The 24570-nt window shown below is 45.2% G+C and overlaps 1 protein-coding gene, 1 long non-coding RNA gene and 1 other non-coding gene across 10 annotated transcripts in view; all 3 read right to left on the reverse strand.

Annotated features, from left to right (window-relative positions):
• Positions 1 to 24570, reverse strand: part of upp1 (uridine phosphorylase 1) — a 38229-nt gene that overhangs the window by 399 nt on the left and 13260 nt on the right. For 3 of the 8 annotated variants that reach the window (XM_056603052.1, XM_056603057.1, XM_056603056.1), the window contains 5 exons: positions 14430 to 14639; positions 14194 to 14340; positions 13413 to 13935; positions 12717 to 12852; positions 10185 to 10292 (listed from right to left, as the gene is read on the reverse strand). In XM_056603052.1, coding sequence (XP_056459027.1) covers positions 13787 to 13935; positions 14194 to 14340; positions 14430 to 14639 — 506 coding nt within the window. In that variant the 3' untranslated portion in view covers positions 10185 to 10292; positions 12717 to 12852; positions 13413 to 13786. The other 5 variants (XM_056603049.1, XM_056603051.1, XM_056603053.1 and 2 more) reach the window with 5 other exon arrangements.
• LOC130392526 (uncharacterized) lies at positions 19913 to 24427 on the reverse strand. Its single transcript, XR_008897011.1, has 2 exons — positions 24330 to 24427; positions 19913 to 24073 (listed from the first exon to the last, which is right to left on the reverse strand). It is a non-coding gene; the product is annotated as an uncharacterized LOC130392526 (long non-coding RNA).
• Positions 19973 to 20055, reverse strand: trnal-cag (transfer RNA leucine (anticodon CAG)). The gene has a single exon. It is a non-coding gene; the product is annotated as a tRNA-Leu (tRNA).

A 24570-nucleotide genomic window follows, 5' to 3' on the forward strand; every position in this document is an offset into this window, starting at 1 on the left:
AATTTGTGAATAAAATAGAAAATACATTTCAAAAAAGTATCCACACACATAGTGGCCCTCATTTATCAAACGAACGTAGAAATTAGCGCAAATCTGAACGCATGATTCATCTTACGATAGGACCCACGTGAGATTTACGAAACCTTCGTATCACACCAATCCCAGCGTACGAAGGATCTTGGTGTTGATAAATACGGCGGCTGAGATCGATCGTAATTAACGTAACACGCCCATATAAAAGCACGTCTTCAGAAGTCTCGCCCCTAACTTTTACGACATGGAGAAACGTCCAACGGTAAAATAGAGGAATTTTTCCGAGACCCGAATGGAGACGCTCGTGTCACTGGTGGATGCGAACCGTCTGGTTTTATTTGGTAGCCTATAGCTGGCATTAAAGGCCAGCAAAAGAATGCTATATGGAAGGAAATAACTGTTGCAGTGAATAGTGTTTCCAATGTTCGTCGGGCTACGGAAGAGGTTTGTTAATTAAATTAATTAAATAATAAATTAAATGTACAACTTCTGTTATCCAGCTTAAAACATTTCACATATATGCTATTGTTTGCATTCCGTTAGTTATTTAATTCCGAATAAGGTGAAGAAAAAATGGTCCGACATGAAGCTCAGCACCAAAGAACGTGTTGCGGCTGTGAAGCCGGGCGGCCAAGCAAGAAACGGGAGGAGGCCGGTGCAGTGCAACTGCAGCGTAACTCACCGAGATGACTCTGACCATGTAGTGCGCCCTGATGTAGACGATGCCCAACGTTGCTATTTTGGAAAATAAAAGAATCGTGCGTGCCCCCAGGCCATCGGCCTACCATGTTCAGGATTGACATTCTGGCATCGCAAATAATCGGAACATTAACTGAATTGTAGCTTTTGCGGTTGATGTACGCGTAATAATGAATAGATGGTTCATACGCATGTGGCAGCACGAGCTATGGAGTGATGCCCCTTTTCTTAAAGGCAGTATCGGTAGCATTAATTATTGCCAGACAACGCCACCCTGGGAATTTCACCCAGAGCTTTATTTTAAGTGGACTAGCACAAATGAAGGAAAGGCACTGAGGTCCATTATGCAATGAGGCAGAGACGGCAGTTCGATCATACAAAAATACTTTTATTTATACAAAATGTCTGACTACTAAATAATTACTCACTAAGGAGGGAAATTGGGTGCTGAGATCCAATCAGTGCTGAGACCTACTGTGAACACCTGCATCCAAAGGAAAGGGGGTCCCAGGAACACCACGCGTAAAACAAATGAAAAATAAACCAACTGCAAACACAATACAAAAGGGACACCGTGACCAGGACACCAGTCCACCACCGTAGGCTCAGCACCTGAATTGAGGGGGATCGCAGAGCAACCAGTTAGAAAACATAATGGAAACAAAATAATAAAAAGAGAAATTAATTAAATAAACAAAATCTATAATAAGTAAACACAAGGAGAAATCAGCAAAAACTCTTACATAACATAACATACACACTTTAAAATGTAGTTGCACAACTAACAAAAACAAAGATAGCGACACAACAGGAAAAGGAACAAACTATCGCTAGCCGAATGAACGGCAAAGCGATCGGGTCCGAGCTGGCCCTGGCAAGGCGGTAATAACGTTGAAGCAAAGCAGCAGTGTTTTTATAGGTGGATTGGCCGCCGCTGCGCCGCTACTGTCGGCCACCCAATCGGGCAGTCCCGGCCAACGTGGCGTGGAGCAGGGAACGGGGCGCTATACCAAAGCGACAGTTCAGTAGGCGGCATCGGCCATGTATCGATGAGCAGCGCGCAGCAAGCAGCAACATCCCAGTGAGCCCTTTACAAACAATAACTAAAATTAGCACTGGGAAGGCAACGTATAAGAGAGATGCAGCCGTGACCGGCAGCTCACCTATCACTGCACAGAAGCGGAAATAGACGCACAGGAGCTACGTGACCCAGCCTCCGGCAAGCAAGAGCCTTTACAAAACAATAACTAAAATTAGTACTGGATGGGCAACATGCGAGAGAGATGCAGCCGTGATCGGCAGCTCACCTGTCACCGCACGGAAGCGGAAATGGACGCCCAGGCGCAACGTGACCCAGCCTACGGCAAGCAAGATGCCGACATGTGCTCTACGCCCCCTTTATAGATAGTCTCCCACCGTGATTGGCTGGGACTGCCGCACAGCTGACAGTCACCATGACAACAAACTACATATTGCCACATCTGCCCCCATCAATTGAATCGTCGTCCCGACGATGGAATAACCAACAGCAAATTGAAATCATCTCCAAGGCCTAAATAGCGCCGCAACTGCATTAGAAATGGACACAGAAGGATTAACACTTCCTTGTCCATCCCCTGCAGACCGAGGGAGGTGGTGGACATTGGGGTGGTGACCTGCCGTTAACCTTACTGTGCGCCGGACAGCATTTCGAGCAACAGGGAGGGAAGAAGTACTTGCCACTACAGGAGCAGGAACTACTAGGGAAGATGGCACAGAGGGGGCTGGGTCAGATGGTGGAACCAGCAATCTAGGGGTGGTTTGGGTCACAGCTTCGGCCTGGAAGGAAGCGGGCAACGGGTTCTCAGGCCTCTCGACTAGCCAATCACCATCACCTGTCACCTCATCCTCTAACTGAGATCGCTCAGGAGGAGGCGGAGACGAAACAGCAGCGCCACCAGGAGACTCTACCCTTTCAACAAAGAACGATGGACCTGCCTGGCTCGAGTTGGATCATCCCTAGGGGCAATGGTGTAGACTGATCCCCCTTCCCTCGGTGCCCTCATGACACAATACTTAACCGAGGCCCACTGATCCTGGATCTTGTGGCGCCCCCGTACACCAAGATCTCGCAACCACACCAACTGGCCCTCTTCGAGGGGAACATCTCGGACATGCTGGTCGTGGTTTTTCTTACGGCGCTCGGCAGCAGCCTTCAACCGGTCACGAGCTCCCTCAAAGGCCATCTGTAGGCGGGCTTGATGTTCCTGAACCCACTCGTGGATGTAGCCCCCAACAGGATTCTGAACTCTGCCTAAAAGGAAATCAACCGGGAGTCTTGGCTCCTGGCCAAACATCAACAGGAAAGGGGACTCACCAGTTGCCTGATGCGGGGTGGTGTTATAGGCACTCAGGACCGGGGGGGAAGGACAGGAACTCCAGTCGTGTCTTACGGGACACGGGCATGTGTGCGCAGCAAATTGTGAAGTGTTCTATTATAAAACGCTCACATTGCCCCATTCCCTGAAGGATGATATGGCGTGGTTCGGGATTTCTCTATCCCGTACAACACGCAATAACTGACGAATAAGAGAACCCTCAAAACTCCGTCCCTGATCGAATGTATCCGGGCAGGGACACCAAATTTTGAGAACCACTCAGTGACCAGGACACGAGCTACAGTAGTAGCTCGCTGATCACGGGTAGGTACAGCCCACGTGTACTTGCTGAAGACAGGGTTAGGGTTAGTCATGACGAGGACGTCTTCAATCCCATGACTGGGCTCCAGAACAGTTAAATCAATAGCCAGGATCTCATTAGGTCGAGAAGCCAACAGGTGTCCCATGAAGCTGCGAGCAGCAGGTTGACTCACCTTGGCCACCTGGCACCGCTCACATGCCTTGCACCACTGTACCACCTCAGCAGACATGCCTGGCCAGTAACAACGCTGCCGCAGGAGCTCTAGAGTCCTCTCAATCCCCTGATGACCAGCCCTTGGTGAACCTCCGTCAGCACATCCGTTCTTAAAAACTGCAGGCAACAACAACTGAAACACACCCTCGGCCCCATCCGGCCGGAAAACCTGGCGATACATCACCCCATTCCTTTCAATCAACCGGTCCCACTGCCGAAGCAGCACCAGGGCTGACTGAGACACTGGTCTCCGCTCCTCTTTATTAGGACGCTGTTTACGTGTCCAGAAAGCCAAGACTTCCTGGATGACTGGGTCAGCGCGCTGGAGTGCAGCGATGTCAGATGGGGGGTGATGGGGCAAGGCGGCAACAGTGGCTTGTGTCGCATCTATGGTGTCTACTTGCAAGGCCTGCTGTAAGGGTTTGGGAAGCAACATGCCACGGACCATAACTTGCAGGTCTTGTGCCTCGGGGGAATGCTGACGAGAAAGGGCATCTGCGTTTCCGTTGCTACGACCCGAACGATATTTGAGTTCAAATTCAAACGACGCGAGTTGGGCTACCCAACGCTGTTCAGTGGCCCCAAGCTTGGCGGATGACAGGTGACTCAAGGGATTGTTGTCGGTGTAAACAACACATTTATGACCCAACAGGTATTCCCTAAACTTCTCAGTCATGGCCCACTTGAGCGCCAAAAACTCCAACTTCATGGAGCTGTAGTTACTCATATTGCGCTCAGTGGGCCTCAAACCACGGCTAGCATAAGCTATGGGCCGAACCTTACCATCCTGTTCTTGGGATAACACGGCCCCAAGACCACCATGGCTGGCGTCCACCTCCAAGATGAATGGTAGGGTGAAGTCGGCATACGCCAGCACAGGTGCAGTGGTGAATCGAGTTTTCAAAGCCTCAAAGCTATGGCGACACTCCTCTGTCCAACGACCAGACACTGCTTGGTTAACCCGCTTGGGTTTGAGGCCTGCCAGCTCTGCTACCAGCTTATGCAGGGGTGCCGCCAGCTTCGCAAAAACCCTCTACAAAGCGACGGTAGTAGCTGGCGAATCCAAGGAAGGAACGCAGCTCTGAGAGAGTGGCAGGAGGAGGCCAGCTAGAGACAGCTCTGACCTTGCCGGGGTCAGTGGAGACACCCTTGTCTGAAATAACATGGCCCAGGTAACTCACTTCCTGCTGGAAGAAAGCACACTTGCCGAGTTTCACCTTTAACCCTTCATGGTGTAAACGCTCCAGCACCACACCCAACCTCTCCAGATGTTGCTCGATGGTAGAGGAGAAAACCACTATGTCATCGAGATACAGCAGCAGGGATTGGCACTGCTGGTCGCCAAAAATCCGCTGCATCAGACGCTGGAATGTACCGGGGAGCGTTGCAAAGCCCAAATGGCATGCGGTTCCACTCAAAAAGGCCAAAGGGGGTACAAAAGGCCGTCTTAGAACGGTCAGCCTCTGCCACGGGGACCTGATTGTAGCCACTAGCCAGGTCTAGGGTGAAAACCAACGAGCACCAGTGAGGGAATCCAAAGACTCATCAATGCGGGGCAGTGGAAAGGCATCCTTCCTGGTTTTACCATTCAGGAGCCTATAGTCCACACGCATGCGAAGGCTACCGTCCTTCTTCTTGGCCAGCACAATTGGAGACGCATATGGGCTGCTGCTCTCCCTAATGACCTGAGTCGCCAGCAGCTGGTTAATGTGGTCTTTAACAACCTCATACTCAGATGGAGGAATTCGGCGATAACGTTGTCGTACAGGAGCATCATCTAAGAGAGGGATCTCGTGAGAAATCAGGTCAGTAGACCCTAGGTCCCCATCATTAACTGAAAAAATGGAACGGTACTGGCCAAGAAGAGCCCTCGCCTTATCCTGTGCTCCCGCAGGCAAATGACCCAACTCCAAAGTTGCTATAGGGTCCTGTGCTGGTGGGGAAACTGACTGCGAAGCCATTGTCGCCACCACAGGTGGCACCTCAGTGACAACGGCAGGCAAACTCACGACCCGCACCTCCTCCAAGGTCCCCACCACAACACGGGGGTAAAGCACCACATCTGAAGACCCTACGTTCACAATGGGAATGTAGGCTGTGCCCCGTACCACCGATACCAGAGCAGGAGGTGCAAGCAGCCCAGCGGGCAGGCCAGAGTCTAAGGACTCAAAGAGCATGGTAGTGCCAGAGTACTGCTCCGAGCATGTGGCCGTGACAATCTTCATCACACCACCCGGGATACGACAAGCCTTTTTACCACGTAGTTTGGCTTTCCCTGCTCCCCGACCAGCTGTAACACTGGCTTCATGGCACTTTTGGAAGGCCTGCATGACAGGCTTAGGGACCTCAGATACCACTGGCAGGTCAAACAAAGCCAAGCCATGCTGCCCAAAGAGCTCTGCATAGCACCTTCGGATAACATTCATCCCTAAAATACCAGGAACCTGAGAAGATACACCACCAGATGGGTCCTTGACCAACAGAATCCCACAGGCTGGCAGCCGCTTCCCACAAAGCTCTACGTCCAGTTCTAAGTAGCCGATATAAGGGATGGCCAGGCCATTGGCTGCTCTGAGCTGCAGCCAGTGGCAAGGTTAAGCCGCTCTTGGCCCAAGGCGCAAAATGTTGCTCGAAAAGAGACTCTGTAATAGTTGATACCATAGACCCTGTATCTACTAAACAAGAGACAGCAACCCCTCCCATCCTCACACCTACATGAGGACAAGATGACATGAGCTTGGACACTTCCACGTCACCTGGACCTAAATCTGAGCCAGTAACTCCCCTCTCCGAATTGTGACTGCAGTTTGGCGGGTGCTAGTTTTCCGACACCTGGGCGGAATGGAATGGCCCACTTGGCCGAGAGACCGGTAAAGAAGGTTGAGCGCATGCAGGAACACGAGCTCCACACTCCCTAGCAATGTGACCTGGTTGCTGACACCTCCTACAGAGAATGGGACCACGAAAAGGCACTCGGCTTTGCTGCTGAGAGGCCTGCAGACGGGAAATACTCTGAGTCAGCTGGTTCAACTGCTCCTGTTGCAACTTCAGCATTTCCCTCATCTCACACAGCTCCGAGGCTTGAGGCGAACCGACACCTGCCTGATGGCTGCCCTGGACCACACACTGAGCACTGAAGACAGAAGGAACAGAATGACTACGACCTCTAACACCTCCAGGTAAGCCCTCTCGTTCCCACCTGATCGCCTCACTCCTAGCCTCCAGTAAGGTAGCAGTAGGCTGCCTGCGCACAAACTGCTTTAGCTCACGACGAAGTGGCCCATCCAGCACATGCTCCACAAACTGATCCCGCAACAAAACCTCTGCATTGGGTATGCCACTGGGTGCACGCTGCTTCACAGAGGTCATGAGACCCATCAATGCGAGGGAAACTCTAGTAGAGTCTCTTCCTCATGCTGTCGTCGGGAGAAAATGCCTCTTGTAAAGCTACATATGACTCTGCACACCCATAAAGCTCCTCTAATACCGCAATTATCTTAGATGGGTCTGAACGCTCTTCACTGGAGCGGTACTTAATTTCCTCACGCGCCTCCCCCTCTAGATGGTCAAATAAGAAGAATGCCCGATCGGATGCAGACAAGTGCCGTGCTCTCATACAGGCTTGCAGCTCCTCCAACCATTCACCTAACCCTATGCCTGACCTTGCCCTAAATGTGGGACATTTTCTGTCTCTAGGTACAAAAATCTGTCTCTCCGTTGAAGGAGCACTGGCACTGGAGGATGCAGCGGGCGCAAGAAGAACTGGGGGCGCTGTACTAGGGCCAGGCATGGCTGCAACCTGTTCCTGTCTCAGCCCCTCGTTGTCTGCCCTTAGCTGTGCGACTAAATCCCTCAGTTCCTGCAACTCTGCCTCCATAACTAAGCCTATACAAGCTAGAGCCTGTCACCGTGGAGAAGAGTCCAGGGCAAGGGGAACTGGGCTTGTTGCAGGTCCACAAAACCAGCTGCTGCTTTGCCTCGAAAAAAGAAAGAAATGAAAAAAAAAAAAAAAAAAAAACACAAGTCAGACACAGACACTTACGTTAGCACAGACACGATCTTTCTTTAAAGAAACTAATGAAAATAACGAATAAACAGAACACACGTCTCTGCCCTCAAATTGAAAATCCTGCCGACAACGCCAGATTGTGGCAGCACGAGCTATGGAGTGATGCCCCTTTTCTTAAAGGCAGTATCGGTAGCATTAATTATTGCCAGACAACGCCACCCTGGGAATTTCACCCAGAGATTTATTTTAAGTGGACTAGCACAAATGAAGGAATGGCACTGAGGTCCGTTATGCAATGAGGCAGAGACGGCAGTTCGATCATACAAAAATACTTTTATTTATACAAAATGTCTGACTACTAAATAATTACTCACTAAGGAGGGAAATTGGGTGCTGAGATCCAATCAGTGCTGAGACCTACTGTGAACACCTGCATCCAAAGGAAAGGGGGTCCCAGGAACACCACGCGTAAAACAAATGAAAAATAAACCAACTGCAAACACAATACAAAAGGGACACCGTGACCAGGACACCAGTCCACCACCGTAGGCTCAGCACCTGAATTGAGGGGGATCGCAGAGCAACCAGTTAGAAAACATAATGGAAACAAAATAATAAAAGAGAAATTAATTAAATAAACAAAATCTATAATAAGTAAACACAAGGAGAAATCAGCAAAAACTCTTACATAACATAACATACACACTTTAAAATGTAGTTGCACCAACTAAACAAAAAAAGATAGCGACACAACAGGAAAAGGAACAAACTATCGCTAGCCGAATGAACGGCAAAGCGATCGGGTCCGAGCTGGCCCTGGCAAGGCGGTAATAACGTTGAAGCAAAGCAGCAGTGTTTTTTATAGGTGGATTGGCCGCCGCTGCGCCGCTACTGTCGGCCACCCAATCGGGCAGTCCCGGCCAACGTGGCGTGGAGCAGGGAACGGGACGCTATACCAAAGCGACAGTTCAGTAGGCGGCATCGGCCATGTATCGATGAGCAGCGCGCAGCAAGCAGCAACATCCCAGTGAGCCCTTTACAAACAATAACTAAAATTAGCACTGGGAAGGCAACGTATAAGAGAGATGCAGCCGTGACCGGCAGCTCACCTATCACTGCACAGAAGCGGAAATAGACGCACAGGAGCTACATGACCCAGCCTCCGGCAAGCAAGAGCCTTTACAAAACAATAACTAAAATTAGTACTGGATGGGCAACATGCGAGAGAGATGCAGCCGTGATCGGCAGCTCACCTGTCACCGCACGGAAGCGGAAATGGACGCCCAGGCGCAACGTGACCCAGCCTACGGCAAGCAAGATGCCGACATGTGCTCTACGCCCGCCTTTATAGATAGTCTCCCACCGTGATTGGCTGGGACTGCCGCACAGCTGACAGTCACCATGACAACAAACTACATATTGCCACACGCACATGGGTACAATCAACCGCATCCATCACATTTGGAAACCTAGCAATAGCATAAAAATCCCGTTTGATTCCAGTTTGCTGATCGTTATTATATGGGAATTTAATATAGGCCTAACGTTCGGAGAGGGACATTATAGCTGCCAAAACTGCTGGCATGGTTCGGCTAATACTTGGCTGGGAAATAGCAGACCTGTCCCCGATCTCCCGCTGCAAGATCCCGGTGGCCAAAAATCCCAGGGTAGAGCAAACCTGCACAGGTATTGCGTTTGATCGCCTCGTTTCTCGCCTTAACTGTGGCTCCAAAGCATTGCATAGCTCCATCAGGAGATGCCTTGGGAGACGAAAACGACTCAAGAGCCATTCATCGCCCTCCTTAAATAAATCGGCGCTGTCTCGAAGAACTCTCTCGTCTGTGCGTTGAGGTCCTTAACAGAGCCAGATCTGCCATCGCTGAGACACGACCACCTATTTGGCAAAGCTCCTGTTAATATAGACAGCTGAATAAACATTTCACCTGTCACATTCTAATTATTTTCATAGCAATACTGTTTTTAATTAGGCCTGACTTGATTGTAATTGTTTGAACGGCTGAGCTAATTCCAATTTATTAGTAATTAATACAGATGTTGAACATGGGCTACTTGTGCTGCACTATTCATCATTGAAATACCCGTATGTTGCGCCAAAAAAACGTGCGTACACGAGCTCAGACCTGACGTGAGATTTCATCGCAGCCTGCGCTCACGTTCAAATTGATAAATGCCAAGCTCAACGTTGAAATGAGCGTACGTCCATTTTACGCACGTTTTCTGTCGTACGCTCGTTTGATAAATGAGGGCCAGTATACTTAAATATATACATGTGTCACAAATACCTCCCTATTGTTTATGCTATATAGACACTAAAAGCATTATGTTTTCTGTAGCACTGAACAAATGACTAAATTAAAAGTGTAATAAATAGTTATGTTTAAAAAAGTAAAAAGTAACCTTGCTTTATAGTACATTACCCTGACTGATAGACTGATCACCTTATGTGACTGAGGGGAGGGAATTTGTATGGATTTTGACTACGAAACTATTTTGATGGCACTGCTCTCGTGCAGTGTTTGATGCCACTGACCTTACACTGAAGCAGCTCAGTAGCAACATGCAACCGTGCCTGATGAACAGCCCGTGGAAATGTCTCGACATCACTGATGTCTCCGTACCGGAGATAATCATCTGCAAACTGCAAAACTGCATTTTAGATGGCAACAGTAAGATAATAAGTAAGTTACTTATAAATGGCTGTACAATTAGTACATGCATGTTTACCATCAACACTAAAATCCCACAGCTGCTGGAATCGCTATTCTCTTAAAGGTCCCATGACATGCCAACACGTGTGGGTTGATGAGCCGTTTTTCAAGGCGTTCTGGAAATCTGTCCCTTATGACCTCACAGGTGGGCGTGTCCACCTAGATGTGTACCAGGTGGACACGCCCACCTGTGAAGTCAATGTATGCATTGCACGGCTAGCTGTTTGTGCAATACAAAGTCAAGTTGTATTTTCGAGCTGGTTTGCTAAAGAGGCTAATGTAGCTAACAAAACAATGACTAGCCAATGGGAAACGGGAATGCTATAAGTGCTGCAAAACAGGAAAGTACATCACGTTCTCGCTAGAACAGGTTGTACGCACCGGCGTACCCCTGGATCCAAACATTAACCAATCACATCAGTGTATCTGATATAGGAGGGCAAGAAGCGAGCTAAACAGATGACGACAGAGCTGCTACGAATCTGTCAGTAAACATCGCAAGATGGCTACGTGTGGACACGTCAGAATTGGCTTTTCCTCTAAAAGAGGAACAGAAGACAGTGCTCAAAGCTTTCCTTTGCAAGAAGGACGTTTTTGCTGTTTTACTGACCAGATACGGCAAGAGTCTAATCTATCGGTTAGCTCCGCTGGTAGCTTAGCGCAGAGTGATAGATATAACAGAGTGCCGACCCTTCCATTGGACTCCGTTGTAGCGTTTTTTGCCGCCTACTTCCGGGGTATGTAGCCTCGCATAGTACCAAAACATCCATTTACGGCGTAGATGATTCATTTCCCTTGCTGGCCGCCGATAACTTCTGAGGTAAATCACTGCATCAAATAGCTACCTCTTTTGAATTGTCAACTGTCTATATTGTATCAGAGGCACTTGATGATGCATATACTGATATTTATTTGTATATGCACAGTGTAATTATGTATATTTTTATCTTTGTAGACAACCGATTGCCTGCTAGTTTGTTAGCGTGAATTCACCATCTGTGAAGGTATCTCCGGGGGTAAATTGATTAAATTGCTACCTCTTTTGAATTGTCAACCCTCTATATTATATCAGAGGGCCTTTATGAAGTATACACTGATCTTTATTTGTATGTGCACAGCATAATTATATATATTTTTATGACCGATTTTCAGTCCTTGCCTGCTAGTTAGTCAGCTCGATTTCGCCAGCTGTGACGGTATCACTGCACCAGAAGTTAAGTAGTGAATCTCAACTTTTATTTAGTTAGTTATTGATGTAGGATTAATAGGATCAATAAGGTTGATTAACGACGGGTTTAACCTGCTGAACCTGACGGTGTTAGCTACAGTGTTAGAGTACTGTGTGTCCGATAGTATATAGATAGCTATAGTTAGTAGAAATAAGGTTGCCTTTGTTTAACTATATCCTAGAAAAGGCTGTTGGATTACATGTATGAATAGAAATAATTCCACACAAAAAATATAAACCATAATGACGAGCTTTCAAATGTTATTACACAGAGGGTAGTGTCATTCTTTTTTTTTTCTTAATGTAAGCTTCTGTCCACCCCTTCCCCAACTTGGCAGCAATTTGTTCATGTGTGGGAAACTCATTGACCTACAGGCTATTCAAGGTCTTGTCTGATTATTTTCACTCTCCTGCAGGTGGTGGCTGCTGGTACTAGCGGCGGCTGCTGCTGCTGGTGTATGCGGCTGATGGTGGATGCTGCTGAAGTTAATAATATTCCTCCCTGTTCCTTAACTTTGTTCTTGTTTTACAAGTTAGATATACATTAGTGCTGTCAGTTAAATGCGTTAACGGCGTTAACGCAAACCAATTTTAACGGCCTTAATTTTTTTTATCGCGCGATTAACGCTTTTTTTTTTTCTTTGGCTCAAAACAAAGAAGCAGTAGCCTGACTGCTATGTTCAAGGCAGTATGTTTGTATGTTCATCGTTTAATTGCACTATAGGCTTTTTTTTTTGTATCGTCCTGTTTTGATCAGTAGGCCTATATGCCAATGTTGTGAAATTGATGGGACAAAGAAATCAAGGGATATTTAGCATAGAATTTTTTTAACTGACATTAATGCGATTAAATATTTTAATCGCTTTACAGCACTATTATACACACACGCCTGTTTGCACATTTGTTGTTCTTGTTCCACACATGACTAAATTTGTTTTATTTATTGATACCCCCTGGCTCTACTTTGCCAGCTTGTTCACACTGTTACGTATTTTAAGCACACAAGCTGCCCCCACATAGCCATTAGGAAGCAGGACTGAACCATGCCTAATTTAACAAATAAAGTGAGTTAAAAGCGACCAAGGATTGGACCACTTTCTTCAAGAAAAAACGCAACAACACTTACTGTATGTTTGCTTCGTTGTTCTTAGAATCTTTGTGATTTTTTTCACAACACTCTGCATCTCAAACACTGGGTCCAGCTTTACATGGTGTATCCTCCTTTGCAGCGTGCAGATGATAGGCAGTGGAATCTGCATTTGCTGGAGGGTTTTATAACCAGTGGTCCATTTTACTTTTATTGCTTTAATTTTCTCGCTTCACCGTATTCCTCTCGTTAACACTTATATATTCAATATTCATCCCTGTTCCTTCACTTTGTTCTGGTTTTTCAAGTTGGATACACACACACACACACACACATTCTTGTTGTCTCACCCATTGTTTAATAAAAATAAATACTATTTAATTCATCCAAGCGTAATGATTTGTTCTTTAATATGTGATACTTTGTATGGCTTAGTCTTAAAAGTATCATGGTTGTGTGGTGAGCTCCTGCCTCATCAGAAGAAGTTGGAAAATAAATGCTAAATGGACTCTTGCTACTCTGCTTTCTCAAGCGCTCTCTGACCACGGGTAAGTGAATCGGAATTACACGCAAAATCAAGGAAATCCAATAGTCCAGTTGAGCAAAAATGAACATCTTGAATCGTCTTTGATTTCAGAACAGATATAAGGTAAAAGTTAAGGTTAAGACACTAAAGTCAGCCTATTGCTTCCCATGCTTCCCTCAAACTTAAAAACGTTTTTAATTTATATTTACCATTCAATATTGCAATCGCTGCCGTCAGTCCCATTGAAGAACACAGCAACGCGACGTGTTTTGGAACCATACAGGTTTACATGAACCACGTGACATCCCTGCCGGCGAGATCAGAGTGTCGCACTGGATACGTCACCCCATGTTTTTTCCTGATTGGTTGTTGTGTTATCCAATTGCATCCAGTGATATTTTCAAATGCATGCTTGATGACGCCCCTCGAGTTGGGCCATTTTCATTACTCGTTGCCAGACCCTACAGCTTTCTGGATTTCCAGGCTTTGAGCTACGCACAATTAATAAAATGACAGAAACAAAAACTATCAAACAATGCATTCCACTCAAAGACTTTAAGATTTTCCCAATACAATCTTCAGCTTAGATTTTCCCTGAGGACTCTAGCTGACTTTTAATGAAGTGGCCAACTAGAATCTGAGGCCGTTGCTGTAAGTCATGGAGGACTTGATGAGAGCCGCTCAGCTGGTCCCCCTTCTGGCGGTCCAGGAGTGTGACACACACCACAGCAGCTTGGGAAGGCAAGAGAAAAAAAGAGGTCAAGAGGGCATTTCAAGCAAGATGTACAAGTATAATTTAATTGATTATATTACTTACAAAACCCTTAACCAAAACAATGATACAAGTTGTAGAATACTGAAGTGAATTAGTACGGCAGTAAGATACATGCATAATTACAAAAATATAATGCACTGAATCTGCACATTGAACAAACAAAATGCACATTCCTCTTGACATTTATAAGACTTCAAAACATACTGCAGGCCTACCTTTCAAACCACTTAGTTTACACATGCTAGCGAATACAGAGGACTCCATTTCGATGTTGCGAACTCCGGATGCATACGCTTTGGCAAGGTAGTCCTGCTTGTCCTCTTGGGTGTAGGAGCAGAATGCTCCGTCAAGGCGGGCCTGGCCTGTGTCCAAATCATCCACCAGTCATTTCAAATGAAGCCATAACCCCACAATATAAGGATTAATTTGAGTAGTAGGACCTGTGGACTACCTTCATAGAAGTCCATGGTGCACATGGTGTTGGCAATAACTGATTTGAACTGGTTGAGCCTGTTACTGCACTGCAGCAGCTGTTCAGCCAGCTCTGTGTCCAGGTCAGTGCTGCGTACGACATTCTTCCCAAGGATCACCTGCTCAAACTTGGGTAGAAAGGTGGCGTCCACAGACTGCTTGGTGATGACGATCGTTCCGGGTTCAAGCCCTGAATCATTAAGGACAAACATGTTGGGACCTAATTTCTGCTGTTCCTCCACCTTGACTGAAATTGGTCATACTGTAAACAGTATTAATTTCATTGAACATCTGTTTTTGCTGAACATTCAAAAGTAGGGTTATACATTATCTTGAGTGCGCAGTGTGCCAATACTAAAACAAAAATATGGTTGTTCTGCCCCTGGCATTGAAAGTGTATATTGTTCTTAATGTGTGTAGCATAGGTGCCTGTACCTTTAATTGAGGGAATGCTCTAGGGGAGAGGCTGCTAGTTAGGTGACAGGAAGTCAAAAGCACATGTTCACGTAGGAAGCATGCAAGATTAGCAGTTTGATCAGCTCTTCAATTACGATGCAGTTCATCTTCGTATTTGTTAAAGCAACGTCTGTAAGTATTATCTGTATCTTTGTGCTGAATTGTAGATGTACCTTTTTGTGCTTACTGCTTAGCATTATTAATACTTGCCTTTATGTTTGGACTGTTTTTACAGTTTTACGAAATTAACATTGAACAACATCAAGTAATCATCAAGACACTGACGTTTTATGTGAAATATTTAACTGATTGGATAATTAGCTAGACAGTGAAAAAATTGCAATACAGCTCACAAGAGAGTCGAAGACAGCCATCCTACGGTCCTATGGTCCGAAATATTTCCCATTAGATCGACATGCCACTATGCCGACGGTTCCCATTGGTCCGAAAACGGAACCCATTGGTCCGAAGGTCCGTTTGTTTGACTTTTCAAAAAGGAGGCGCTTTAGGCCGACGGTTCAATATGCCGAATAGGCCAAGGCGCAATTCCACATGTGTGATTATGAAACCAAAAATAAAAAGACGATAGGCTAAGTTCCAGCAGTGCACTTCACCAAGCCAGACTGTTGCTGTGGGCTTGAACGGTCACAAGAGGTGAATTCATGAAGCGCACGTTATACAAGGACTAATACTTTATCTGTAAAGAAGTCAAACGGTGAGTGAAAAACAAATACAATTTTTATCTTGAGTAGCTGTGTGTGGGCCTTTATATGTTGTTTACTGTGTTTACAGTGGGCTTTTTGCCTAAATAATTTCGCTGGTATTGATTTAGTCAAACTTATACCGTGTACTTAGTCGTGTGTGTGTGTGTGTGTGTGTGTGTGTGTGTGTGTGTGTGTGTGTGTTGAGAATTAGACCTACGCTCTCTGTCCATGGGGCTGAAACACCCTGTTGAAATGAAGTGAAGCGTTGTCACTTTGCTCTCCAATATTCATCGTGAACGTGATATGTAGGCCTATGTTGTATTTTGGAGAGAGAGTGAGGGTGCACTCACATTAGGCCATCTGGCCGTGGCCGTTTTCACACCTAACCGTGCTCAAATCTGCCAGTGTGAGTGTGGCCAGGCCAGGCCAATTTGGCCACTTGGGAGAGGTGTGCTGCTACGGTACGGGCCGCTACGGTACAGATGCTAATGAGCCGACACGCGCACACCAGAGATGGAAATTAACTTTTTTGCCCACCAGCCACTGTGGCAGGTAGATTTAAAAATCTACCAGCCACTCATCTTTTTACCAGCCACTTTTTATGCGCTATATATTTTTTTAATATATGCGTACATTTTAAACAAATTGACATGTTAACAATAAAACATGCATGGCTACACCATCATAAGTCAATCTAATTAGTGCCTGAATACAAATGTGTCCACAGACATGGTAACTAACGTATGATAGTAAGCATTATTGGCCCTTAACACTAATATTCAGAAAAAATATTGCCTCAAAAGGCTATTGGCCTATTGGCTAGTAGAGGCATATACTTGAACTTTATACCCTGAACTTTTAAACGTTGCAAACGTGCAAAAACATAATTATATATTTATGTGGCATTCAGTCCAATGCTGGAAATATATCTGTGGCATTCAGTAGGCCAATGCTGTGATAAAATATGTAAAGTATGACCAAGTGTTTCTTTCTGTTCAATAGATAGAACGTTATCAAACCCCTTTGAAATTTGTTAATGTTTGTTCCTAATGGCTAAAAAATAAATACACGACGGTAACTGCGTAAGTCAAAGCGTCCAATCTGAAGGCTCTACTTAACCACGCCCCCTACTCACTTTCTCCAATGCAAAGCGAACAGAACTGAGTAGGGGAGGGCGTAGCATAACTAGTTTGCGAACGACCCAAAGAAACGCAACGCAAATACAATGAGAACATGTATGAGGCTTTAATAAAATCCCGGACGATTTTTAAATTCCGCCACACATTTTTTAAAAGCGTCTCAAAAGGAGGGCATGTCCGGGCAAAAGACGACGTCTGGTTACCCTACGTACGGGAAACCCATTTGATTCCTACCTGTAACACTGTTTAATAGCGGCCCAAATTGGTGGGCACTATCCTGGTAATTTCTCTGCGTGAGAAATACGAAGTGTGGCGTGTGAGCGTGTGCATGGGTTGAATTGCGTGTGTCAAACGCCGAATGCGTGAGACTTGAGAGCCTGTTACTGGTATATTATCCCGGATGCCGGACGGTTGCAGTTCAGCAAAAGAGGCGTAGAAGAAGAAGGGATGTTGACAGTAATGGTTGTGGAACTTGTTGGGCAAAATAACCTGCTGAGTACATCACATGTACATTATAAATATAGCTAACTCCTACCCTAGCCTGATGAGCACATCACATGGACACATTACAATATAGTCAACTCTTGCTCTAACCCAACGAACACAAACATGATAATATATAGTCAGGTCAAGGCCGGAGCTGAAGGCCCCATCTCCCAGGCTGGCAGATGGTGGACACTCAGACAATGCACCAGTCATCCTCAAGAACGGGAGAGCCACATTAATTTATCACACAGGAGACATTTTGAGAGCTCTTCCCCGTTAGGAGGAACCAAGAGATACACCTGCCCATACCAGGGGCCTGAGAGCCACATTAAATTATCACACACGAGACACTTCGGGGGGGCACTCCCCCGTTTTAATTTATCACACAGGAGACATTTTGAGAGCTCTCCCCCGTTAGGAGGAACACAAGAAGATCCAGGGCCTGGGAGCCAAGGTCCAGCAAAAACACACAGAACCACACACATCTCAAACGCACACACCTCATCAAGAGGAGGATACAGCATAAAACTGTATCACACAGGGACTCTTGACCTTCTTCTGAAGCAGACCTTCCACGGAGGCGAAGCTCTGGACGAACCATCAGCGCTGATTAGGGACTTAGACATATTCGATCTCTCACGCTTTATGACTCTGTATAACCGTTGCCACTTTACTTAATAAATCCAAGGTCCTCGTGCCGACAGACTTTATTACCTCTCCGTCTCATTTCATCTGGTCCAGTAACTAGACAGACCGTTTTTCCCCTCAAACTGCACAGCGCCGTATAACGAATATTAAATATGCAAATTTGATCGGACCTTACTGGAAAGTATTACCCGACACAGTGGCGGGTGAAGTGACACAATTCACCCGCCACCATACAAATCCACCCGCAAATGGCGGGTGGCGGGTGTTAATTTCCATCCCTGGCGCACACGCACGGCTACGCAACCTGAGCAGGATGACGTATAGTCCATGCGACGACCACGGACATAATAAAGGCGACGAGCCTTCTTTCCAATTAAACGGTAAACATATATCCACATAAGCAACAGACTCAGCAAAGTGCGAACTGTGTTAGCTGTGTTGTTGTCCATTGTTGTTAAAACTCTGACTGCAGCAGACTTTATTATGGTCCATGCAGCGGACGCTTGGTGACGACGTGTTACTTTCGACGATGACGTATGTACAAGAGCCTACCGTGGCCAGGCCACAGTTGCGACGGCCAACGGCCACGGCCAGATGGCCTAGTGTGAGTGCAGGCCAGAGAACAATGGGGCCATTTGAGCACGGTTAGGTGTGAAAACGGCCAACGGCCACGGCCAGATGGCCTAGTGTGAGTGCACCCTGAGAGAGAGCGAGAGAGAGCGAGAGCGTGAGCGAGGTATAAAACTCTTTATATGTAGGCCTATTCGGCATATTGAACCGTCGGCCTAATGTATGGAGTCAGTTTCCTGCCATAATTCAAACCTGAAAAAAAAAGTTTCAAAGGCTTGTAAGTCTGGGTTTGAAAACTCAACACCTTGTAAAAAAGGTTTTGCAACACTGAAAAAATAGATTATAACCTGAAAAAAACTAAAACTAAAATTCAAACATCTGTAAACATGATTTCGTGTTCATTTTATCTTCTTCATCATTTTCACCAACACATTTTCAAAGTTCAAACAATTTCACCAGCGCATTTGCAGAGTTTCAAATCTGGCACTGTTCTAACAGTGTATTTCATTGTTGCCCGGTTTTGAAACCTTGTAAATGGGATTCTGCAAACAGGTGTTCATACATTGAGAAATACGTTTTGAAAGGTTGAATATTTAGTTTTAAAAACTTGTAAAGGTGTACGTCTACGACATTGCAACGTATTTTTTCAGAATTGACTTTTCAGCACTGACTTTTCAGAGATTTGACCACACAGGCGCAAGCTTTGAGTCACGTGAATATTGGCAGTGTTCTGACACCACTCGTTTTGAAACTCCTGACAGTCGAATCTGAAAAAAAAAAGAACGTTCCTGGGGGCGGGACCATTTAGCCTAAACCTATTGGTTGCGCTCGGCTGATGTACATTCCAATCACATGTGCCGTTCACCGGGCTGTGCGTGATTGACAGTGCTCTGCCGATGACACGAATAACAAGCGACTTTCGCGGTTGATTTTGATTTCCATTTTCTGGAACCAATAGCTGTGTTCGAAATCGTTCCCTATACACTCGTTCTCTATTCCCTATATAGTGTACATGATATAGTGCACTATATAGGGAATAGGGAACGAGAATTTGGACACTACGCTGAACATTTCTAAACGTCATTTGCGTCAGTAAATGCGCCGGGTATTTGTGTGACGCAGACAGATGCGCCCACATCATGTAAACAAACCGGTCACTCACGACGAAAGCTGGAGGTTGTATTGATGTTGAATGTTACATTTCCTTGTTTAATTAATTTTGAATGTTAAATATTCTATGTCAAATCACAAATAAATTGTTGACATTTCTAAACGAATGCCGGAGACTCCATCATTAAATGTATTCGTTTTTGCGGTTATATTTCAAACCCAGACTTACAAGCCTTGGAAACTTTTTTTTTCAGGTTTGAATTATGGCAGGAAATTGACTGCTTTGATACAAAAATAATTTACTTATATCTCAATGACTATTTCAAATTACAGCAGATATAATGGATATGTTGGCAGTTGGGTCTTCACAGCTGAGGCAAACATTTGTTGCTGAATCATTCAACAAAGAATGTCTGAAGTGGGATTCGAACCCACGCCTCCAGGGGAGACTGCGACCTGAACGCAGCGCCTTAGACCGCTCGGCCATCCAGACATGTAGGGAATATCGTATGTACCCTATTTTAACTCCACTATATAGTGGCGTGCACCCTATTTAGTGCACTACATCCATGATAGGGAACGATTTCGAACACAGCTATAGTCTCATCTCCATAGGACGCGACCAGCAAGGACGCGGTCCTAGCGAGGCTGCAGCCTTCACTTTGGGAAACAGCCATGGTTCCAGAAAATGGAAATCAAAATCAACCTCGAAAGTCGCTTGTTATTCGTGTCACCGGCAGAGCACTGTCAATCACGCACAGCCCGGTGAACGGCACATGTGATTGGAATGTACGTCAGCCGAGAGCAACCAATAGGTTTAGAGCTAAATGGTCCCGCCCCCAGGAACGTTTTTTTTTTTTTTCAGATTCGACTGTCAGGAGTTTCAAAACGAGTGGCGTCAGAACACTGCCAATATTCACGTGACTCAAAGCTTGCGTGTGTGGTCAAATCTCTGAAAAGTCAGTGCTGAAAAGTCAGTTCTGAAAAAATACGTTGCAATGTTGTAAACGTACACCTTTACAAGTTTTTAAAACTAAATATTCAACCTTTCAAAACGTATTTCTCAATGAATGAAAACACCTGTTTGCAGAATCCCATTTACAAGGGTTCAAAACCGGGCAACAATGAAATACACTGTTAGAACAGTGCCAGATTTGAAACTCTGCAAATGCGCTGGTGAAATTGTTTGAACTTTGAAAATGTGTTGGTGAAAATGATGAAGAAGATAAAATAGAACACAAAATCATGTTTACAGATGTTTGAATTTTAGTTTTTTTTTTTTCAGGTTATAATCTCTTTTTTCAGTGTTGCAAAACCTTTTTTACAAGGTGTTGAGTTTTCAAACCCAGACTTACAAGCCTTTGAAACTTTTTTTTTCAGGTTTGAATTATGGCAGGAAACTGACTCCATACTAATGCGCCTCCTTTTTGAAAAGTCGGACAAACAGACCTTCGGACCAATGGGTTCCATTTTCGGAACATTGAACCGTCGGCATAGTGGCATGTCGATCTAATGGGAAATATTTCGGATCATTGAGACGTCGGAACAATGAGGTGTCGGAATTACGGGCAGGCCCCCATCCTACAGAGTTAAATTGTGCAAAGCGGCTATGGCAGTGGCCATGGCCAGGCCAAAGCTGAAGCAGCGCAAGCTAGAGCGGCACATTCAAAAAGGGAAATTGAATTAAAGGTCCCATGACATGCCACCAGGTGTGGTTTGAATAGGTGCTAAAGTCCACTGGGTAGGCTGGTAGACTGATCTATCCAGCATACATCTAGGTGGACACGCCCACCTGTGATGTCATAAGGGGCAGATTTCCAAAACGGCTTGTAACGGCTAATCGCACAACACCTGGTAGCATGTCATGGAACCATTAAAGGTGGAACAAGCACAGATTAAAGCAGTCCCTTATCATTATAAAGCATTGCCACATCATAGCCTAAATAAGTGTAACCCATAGCTCAAATTGAGTATTAATTATATATTAAATAGTAATACATAATAATGGATAATATTATGATAAATACATCTACAATTTAATATATAAAATATCTAGAAAAAGTTTTTTCAAACATCCCTTTAATAACGTCACTGCCCTTTTAAGACGCCTTTCTGTAGCAGACACAAGCTTGAAGAACCGTTAAATGATTCAGATACAAAATCAGAGGCAGTGATAGTAAAACTAAAACTAAACTGTATAATTTTTATTATTATTGGTCGTTTTCAATCTCAAGTCGAGAGTGTTTACACAACAGCCTCGCGTCTATCGACAAAACGAGTGCCAAAGACTGTTTCGTTGAGTTTTGGCATAATTTAGTACCCGTACACCGGGTTGATTGATGTTACAGTGATATAAACCGTCACAACTAAGTCAACTCAGTTTGGAATATATTTACGTTGTTTATGTATGACGTTTTTTGGTCTTGTTTTACGTTTGTGAATTATTATATGGTCGAGTGTCTGTTGTCAGTTAGTTTTACGTTACCATGGTAATACAGTCTGCAGCGAGAGAAATAGCATTCCTCCGCCATAGCCAAAAAGCGAGAGAGAATTTCTATCAGTGATCGGTGAACTGTGCTATTTGTTTTATGCATGGCCTGATGTGCAGGTCAGTTTTTTTGAAACCCTGAAAAGATCCTAGAACCACGTCCGTGTTGCCGCGGGACAGCGCACACAAACATAGGACTTCACCTGAACCGAACTTTGATGGCGAACTTATCCAATGACCCGATGAGCCTACCCAAAGGAATCCAAAGAAGCCGATTTATCAATACGGTTTGACCATTGGACATTGAACCACGAACATTGAACAATTGAACATTGAAATATTGCTTGATAGATATTATATTGTTGTTTGTATACCCATTTGTATACACAGTTGATAGATATTAGATTGTTGTTGTTTGTGTACACATTTGTATGCAGTTGATTGTATACACATTGATTGTATTTTACTTAATTAAATATATTTAATATTTATATAACATATTTAATATTTATTTAGAAGAACAAATATAGTTGTAAAAACTATGCAATAGAACATTTATTTAATATTTTATATATTTAATATTTAGCAGTATTTAACACCTGAACATATTCAAAAGGAAAAGGGATTCTTAAAAGGGTTATAAACCCTGTCTCCAGTCTTTAATTTCTATGTTTGATTTCAGCACTCCCCACAAACCTATGACTGGCCCAGTAGCATCATTTTCTAGTTCTAAGCAACACAAGTGTTACATAAGCATTTGCCATCCCCTGTATTTCAGCCTGTCACTGGAGCACCCTGTTGAGATAGATGTTACCACTCCCAAACCTCCAACGACCTCGCTCAATATCTGGCCCGCAGCCGCCTCGTGATATTGGAACTTAATGTATAAGATGAACACCCGATGACCTACTGGGCATGGAAAACGTTGTTCCATAGTGCTATTGACCACCTGGACCTGTCTGACGGAGAACAGCTCGACCTTCGTACCAATTATCTTGGAAGAGAGTCTGCAGAAAGCTTCAAATAAATAAATCAGTCAATATCAGACATCCTCCCACTGGATTGTCCATGAGATGGGAGCGGCTCGACGTGCTATATTGCTCACCGGGGTCGTCGAACAGGCCTTCTTTGGTAAACTGGAATGCTTCCCCAAAATCATAAGAAAGGACCCAAGGAGACTTGGAGATCTAGCAGATCTGTTGTCTGATCTGGAAGCAGCTAAATAGCTACTTCACCGGCCTTTCATAAGAGTCAAATAGTCAAGAAACTTCCACACAACATTCAGGAAAAGTGGATCTACATTGGATCATGATACAAACGTGACCACTTAGTCAGTTTCCATCCTTTCTCTGTGTTTGTAGACTTCATTCACAAAGAAGCAAAAGCTTGAATAGACCCAAGCTTTAACCTCTTCACACAAGCTCCAACAGGGAGAAATTACTACTGGGAGAGGCCTATGAAGGCGCCTGTATACGTGCACAAGTCCAAAGTCTCTTCAGTGGACAAGCCTGAGTAAAGAGAGGGTAACAAACCAGCAACATGGAAGTCCAAGTCGTCCCCTCCCGATTCAGAGCATAGCGAGGAGGACAAAGCAGAGGCTCAGGAGGTCACTTCGAGGTGCACAAAAGTGTGTGGCAAAGGATTAATTGTGAGAACCGTGTACCTCACTGGACCCAGACAGTAGTCCAAGAGAATGACCGCAATACTTGATGAGCAAAGTAAGTGTTCTACGATGCCTTTAAGATCTCTGGGTGCTACTACGTACGTATACACCCTCAAGACATGTACAGGGCTTAAAGAGACAGCGGGGAGCAGAGCTTATGGTTAGACTATTGAGTAAGTGTCCAAGAAACTAAGCTTTCCTCTAGCTACGTTTATCGAACGCAACCAAGTTCTTGAAAATAGATCTGAGATACCCTCCCCGGGCGCAGCATGCCACCATACACACCTGAAATGCATTGCCGATGAAATACCACCTCTCGATCCCGATGCTTAGGTACTTCTCCTTCTGGGTAGAGACATCCTGAGTTTACACAAGGTCAGGGTTTAGATTAATGGCCCAGGCAATGCACCCTTTGACCAAGAACAAATGGGTTGGACCTAGGGCGGGTCGTCATCGGCGACGTTTGTCTTGGAGGCGCACACAGACCACCACCGGTGAACAGCTATAAAACATCTATCCTAGAGAACGGTCGTGCTACCCATCTACAGCAACAACCAGATCAAAGTGAAAGAGGTCTTCAGTCAAGCACCAACATATTAAACCATCCAATATCTACCTTCACATCAGCTCAGCAAAGTTCCCCAAAGACGGCTTAGGCAAATCCATCTTCACTCATACTGCCGATGATCACAGACTTGCACCTTCCATGGAGGATCTAGAGTTCCTTCACATCATGGATGCCGAGTTCCACCAAGGCAGCTCCAAAAGCTGTGTCGGACCGTTACCTGGTGGCGATGAGAGGCAGCAGAGAGAGAGGTCATGTTTCGCGAAGCTCCACTAGGCAGTGGAAAAACAAC

The sequence above is a fragment of the Gadus chalcogrammus genome, chromosome 11, assembly GCF_026213295.1.
Source record: "Gadus chalcogrammus isolate NIFS_2021 chromosome 11, NIFS_Gcha_1.0, whole genome shotgun sequence".
NCBI lineage: Eukaryota > Metazoa > Chordata > Actinopteri > Gadiformes > Gadidae > Gadus > Gadus chalcogrammus.